Source organism: Penaeus vannamei, chromosome 14, assembly GCF_042767895.1.
Source record: "Penaeus vannamei isolate JL-2024 chromosome 14, ASM4276789v1, whole genome shotgun sequence".
NCBI classification, from domain to species: domain Eukaryota; kingdom Metazoa; phylum Arthropoda; class Malacostraca; order Decapoda; family Penaeidae; genus Penaeus; species Penaeus vannamei.
In genome coordinates, this window is record NC_091562.1 from 6,226,182 (window position 1) to 6,232,439 (window position 6,258).

Here is a 6,258-nt window from a genome sequence, read left to right on the forward strand (position 1 = left end):
ATGCGCTCGGTACTTGGAACCTTCTTTATTATAAGACATCCATTACCTTCCCTCACCCTTCTAAAACAACGCCCTGGATCCGACACTGATTAGTAGAGTAACTCTGAACAGCACTGGAACTGGAATCGCAGTTCATAACAATTCTAAAAGCTGGACAAAGCTGTAAAGTTAGGAATGAAACGCTTCTTTAAAAAATCACACACACACACACGTACGTACGCACGCACGCACGCACGCACACACACACACACACACACACACACACACACACACACACACACACACACACACACACACACACATATATATATATATATATATATATATATATATATATATATATTATCATCTATCCTTAAATAACACAAGGCTACTTGAATTTTGAGGAAGCGATATGTATATCTATATATCCATATCTATCTATCTATCCATCTATTTATCTATCTATCTATCTATCTATCTATCTATATATATGTGTGTGTGTGTGTGTGTGTGTGTGCGCGCGCGCGCGCGCGTGTGTAGATAAACATAAACATAGATATTTGTGCATGTGCACACACACATACACACACACACACACACACACACACACACACACACACACACACACACACACACATATATATATATATATATATATATATATATATATATATATATATATATATATATATATACAGGTGTGTCTGTGTGTGCGTGCGTGCGTGTGTCAACATATACACAAACACACACACATGTGTGCGCGTGTGTAAATATATATATATATATAATATATATATATATATATATATATATATATATATATATATATATATATATATATATATATATATATATATATATTCCAGTATGTGAAGGTATGAGGTAGATCACCTCAGTTATTTCCTTTGCCACCTCGGAACCCGCCCATATACTGCAAATTGCTAAAACATATTTATGGTTCGTTTCGTTGTTTAGTAAAAATATGTGACATTCAAGGATCCAATTTCTCTCTCGTTAGATTCTATTTATGTTATGATAGTAATAGGTATGGGAGGCTGAGGAAGGAAATTACAAAAATAGAAACGTCGTGTTGCTTATTATAGGCTCCATCAGCTGTACCAAAAAGACAAAATCCTTTGTGGAAAGTCGAGAAAAAAGTTTCGATTCTGAAGCCACATAATAGTTGTATGTATGGAAAATCTATCGTTCGTTAATAATTCACAATTTCTAAAAGTGGTATTATTGTTAAAAAATAGATGTAATAAGATAATTTGCAGGAGAATGAAGAAGAAGCCTGAGTCTCTTTTGGCGTCCGGACAACAGTGTCCCCCTGGCGTCAATACTGGGAACTAAAGTAACAAACAAAACAAAGATCAGCTGACGCTTGTGCGACGCAGTATACAAAGTAAAAAGGAAGTTACTCTATTTTTAACGAGGATCGAAGCCATTTTTAACATGAACGCGACAGTATGAGATATTAGTCAGCAGGAGGTAAATACCGTCTTAAGATTTGGGCTTTATGGTGAATATTGAAAGAAAAAATGAACGTCAAATGGCAATGAATATTACGACGCAGGTTAGCTGGCCTTTGTTGTGATGAGGATGACGCAAGTTCGTCCTCCAGGAATACTTATTATGTTTGGTTCTCTGCTTCATTTCAGGTCATCTAATGTATCATCAGTATATGTAAGAGAAAAATTTAAATTTTTGTCTTTGTTTTAAGCCTGATTTTGAACGATGCTTCCTCCGTTATTACATATTTTGTGGTTAATACCCAAAGAATTGCTCTGTTCTTTCACTTTTTCTGTGTTTTAGATGCTAATCTTTCAAAAGAATACTTATATGATTTAGTGTAACTTTATCGTGGTACCAGTTATGGAGGGAATAAAAATCAGTTTTGTTTCTATTTATAACTGCATCCCATTCCTGTTTGAACAAGTTTGATGGCAGGCTGTTTTTCCAGACAATGAAAATCAGTGATATTTTGATATTTTTTTCTCCTCTTAAGGATAGTATTTGTGAATGATATAAAGGTAAGAATGTGTAGATTGTAATGTTCTTGCAGTGATATTTACACATGAACAAATAATGCATCTCTACTATTGCATATATCATCATGGTCTACTTAACATGATATCTTTGATTCAACTATTGTTATGTTTTACTGTGAATGAATTATCATATGATTGTCTAGAATGGTGTGAATAGTTCACAGAATGCAGGTACTGTCTTTGTTTATCTATGTTATTCTCCCAAGAAAACAAAGCCTTTATCATCCAATATGAATAGAAATCTTTTATTTTTCAAACTTTTGCCTTTTGATTGGCAAGACTATTGTCTGAAAAGGCATTTGATGCTGTTAATATTGATCAAGCTCTGGTTAAGTAATTACTTTTGAGCTGTTTATTAATTTTCCTTTCTGTAAATTCATCATGAACAAAGGAGAAAGTACCAACCAGTTCATGATGACAAAGTTTTGTTGCTTTAGCACTTGGCAAGACCTGGTACGAAATTTTCCCAAGAAATGAAAAATCTGTTGTCATAGAAGGGTACGGGCATCTTCTGTAGCGTCCTTAACTCTCAATACCGTATTTAGTTTAATCCTAATCCACCGTGTCCATACCGAAGACGACACTCTCTGCTGCCAGACGGCGTGACAATAATGTTCAGTATAAACTGTCGTACTCACTACTCTATCACCACCGTTTTCGTTAAAGTATGTCAGAAAGAAGAGAAATGTTGCGCTTGAAATTCACTCTTTTGCGAGATTTCTTTTTTTTTTCGTTCTTTCTTTTTGTAATGTCATGTTTTTGGTAATCATATTTAAGAAACTATATTAGACATCTCTTAGGTTTCAAAATATCTTTTATATTTAATGTGTATTTCATGAAACTGAGACTCTTACTAATGTTTTCATAATGCTAATTATCTTATGCCTTTTTTTTTTTTTTTTTTTATCTCTGCACTGCTTTACCTCCTAATTGTTTAAAGTGTTCTGTAAATAATAATATAAACTTCTCAGATGCTTCTGAAGACCACCTTTTCCTTCCCTTCATCCCAGATGTACCTACATGATTGAAGACAAGGCTTTAAAAACTTATTCATATCATTAATCAACTCTCTATGCCTCCCAATGTTACCAAAATTGAAAACTAAGACTAGCATCATATTAAAGTAAAAGAGATTGTACCTCTATTTTCTGTACACATTTCTTCAAGATTATCTGTTTCAAATATGATTTGTTTGGAATCTTAAGTTAATGGACTGTCTCTTTAAATTTCTATCAATTCTTGTGATGTTCCTGGTCTGTGATATAGTGATGGTTCTGCCCTTTGCTGTTGATGTGAAGATCCTGGTCTCGTATTTCTAAGCATGTGTGAATAGGTTTTACAAATCTAAAGGATGGGAGCTTGAGGTATGTTGTCTTTTTATTGCTGAAAAATCTGTGGTATTTTGAAACATTTCTGTGCAATGTTGCTCTTCACACATAACTGTTGCATGTTATGTAGGGTAGTGTTTGGAGCAAGTCATGCACTCATACCTGTAAATAAGCAACAAAATCATCCAAAAGATATCTATTCAACATTCACCCTTCATGTCCCTACGCATATGATATAGAAGACAGTGTTAAAGATTTTACCTAAAGATTTGCAGTCCGATATAAAATTTACTTGAATGAATAAACCTTGCAATTTGCATTCAGACACTGCATTGTTAAAAGATTTTTCTGACAACTGATATTCATTTTTTATAGATTGGAGCAAAGGTGATTGTTATAGAAAGTAGTAGTCAGTCACTTGAGATGCAGTTTGATCTTCATATGATAATTACGAGGCACAAGTAGGCTTACTTATAAAGGAAACATGATTATTTATGAAATATTCTATTTTCTTTCATGATATAGATCTAGTAGTAAAATGGGTAACGAAACTGCTCTAACAACTATAAAACCAATCTTTATTTCAATGACACTCAAGTACAAAAATGACATTCACCAATTAATATCCATCGAGGTTTCCTCAGACAGCTCTTTGCTTCATTGAATCGTGTTGGAGGAGGGAAACATGTTTTCTTCAGGATGTTGTTCTGGAGGTCCATAGAAAAGTATACTTATTAATATTGTAGTAAAGTAGTTAAGAAACACTCAGCACATCATTCTTCTTTAAAACACTGGTTCATGTTTGATTTAAAACATCAACTTGTGTGACCTTGACCATATAATTTTTGTTTCACTAATCTGGAAATATGAGGTCCATGCCAGCAGCCTCTGAACTTCAAAGATTCCTCGTGGGATTATATTGTTTTTTATGTTCATTACCATAAGGTATTTCCTTTATCAGAATATTTGATAATTTGTGTAAATATATACAATTTCATTTTCATAATAAATACTAAGTATGAAAATTCTAAGATGGTCAGTGTTATTGCCAAAAATAACTCTGAATGGCAACTCAGGCAATGGCATCCGTGAAGTTCATGATGGGCACGTGACGTAACAATACATGATTGGTGGGATTAACTTGTCCCTTCTGCGCATGTGCAGGATTAAAAAATGAACTTAATATTAAAGCCTGGTCCAGAGGTGCATTAAAAGCTGATCCTGGTCGCTGCCAAGGCACATGCGCATTAGAGATCTGGATTAAACTTTAATACTGGATTAAACTTTAATACTGGATTAACTTTTATGGCACGTACAGAAGACGCCCTGTGTTAACTTGCACATATCCATATGAAACTAATCTATTTTTATTGCTTGTGTGCTCAGCTGATAAGCCAAGTAATCTGATATGTAACATAATACTATATAGTAGATGTCTTTGTTCTTCAATTGCTGACACAACCTATTAATGGTTATAGTAATAGCTTATATTTCCATTTGAGTTGTCTTCTTTTTGGCTTTACTAAGATTCACGCAGTCTTTAGTTATTGTTTTATATTATTACAGAGCAGTGCAATAACTACGAATGCAATGTCATTCAACCGCCCTGGATAATTTGCAAACTTTTGTTTATGCTTAGGCAGTCACAATTCCCCTCTTTGGTTATTTCTGATATTCCTGCTGATGGGCAGCTGATATCTTGATAGTTGGAATATACTACAGGAGTTTTTCAGCAATAAGTTGGTAAATATGTTGCAGTAATATATTTATTGCATACCCAATCATATCCCAAATATAGGCTATTCACGCCTTGAAGTCTAACCCATTGATGTTGGGATGTCTGAGTTACATGCCATGTCTATTATTTTATTTAATTATTGATTTTCTTAACACATAGAGGACTCTACACCAAGGAATCAGATAGTAGTCCTATCAATCTTACTTGTTTACCCAATTCCTTAATTTTCCGGAAGATTCTTTTAATCTTTTATTGTTATTAGTGTTGTTAATAACATTATGAAAATTGTAATATCAGTAATAATTAAAAAAAGATTTCCCCAAAAAATAAAGGAAAGGGGAATACAGAAAACCAGCTGACATTATGTTTCCCTGGCAACAATGGACTAGCCTAATAATATAAATAAAATTTCCATGTATGAATATGAGAGATATTGATATAAACCCTTTGCCTCCAGTAAGAGAGTCTTAGACTGTTCTGTATTTGCTGCCCCTTTTCCATGAAAAATGAAATTTGCCCGTTGATGATTTAATTTTTGCTTTCATACTCAAAGATATTGCATTACCCTTAAGTTGAAGAGCATTTTCTTGAAATTTATTGGATGATGAAAGAAATGACAATGAAAACACAGAATGTTAAAAAAAAGTTAAATGACACTTGGTAATTTGAGAGGTAAAATTCACTGGTACAAAAATATAACAATAAAAGTGGTTATTTTTATTGAAGAATATAATGCTTATATCAGTGAAAATAAGTATCCTTTTCAGAGAGATGGAAAGAGGGAGACAGGGAGAGAAGGAGGGAAAGGGAGAAGAAGGGGAAGGATGGAAATGGAGATAGAGATAGAGAGTGAGTAGGAGAGGAAGGAGAGCGAAAGGGAATGAGAATGAAAATACTGGCAGGGTAATACGATAATACCTTTTACATTTATAGAATCAAAGAAAAAAAATTTATAGAGAATACATAAATGAAAAGAGTTTAAGGTCTTCTCCTCACAGTCAAATCCCTGCTTTATTTATTTACTTTTATTCACACATGAATACCTAGTATGTCTAGTATAATGCCACCACAGGGTTTAATTTTTTTTGAGACTGCAATTTTAGAAAAGTAATGAGTTTTGTCAATCAATACAAGTTGATTGACAACTCGGATTGGGTTG

The 6,258-nt window shown here is 33.4% G+C and overlaps 1 protein-coding gene across 4 annotated transcripts in view; it reads left to right on the forward strand.

The window, feature by feature from the left end:
• Positions 1-1,333: 1,333 nt before the first annotated feature.
• Positions 1,334-6,258, forward strand: part of LOC138864013 (BCAS3 microtubule associated cell migration factor-like) — a 39,770-nt gene continuing 34,845 nt past the window's right edge. For 2 of the 4 annotated variants that reach the window (XM_070129664.1, XM_070129666.1), the window contains exons 1-2: positions 1,334-1,473; positions 1,644-1,668. In XM_070129664.1, coding sequence (XP_069985765.1) covers positions 1,652-1,668 — 17 coding nt within the window. In that variant the 5' untranslated portion in view covers positions 1,334-1,473; positions 1,644-1,651. The remainder of the gene's footprint in view (positions 1,474-1,643; positions 1,669-6,258) is intronic. The other 2 variants (XM_070129665.1, XM_070129668.1) reach the window with 1 other exon arrangement.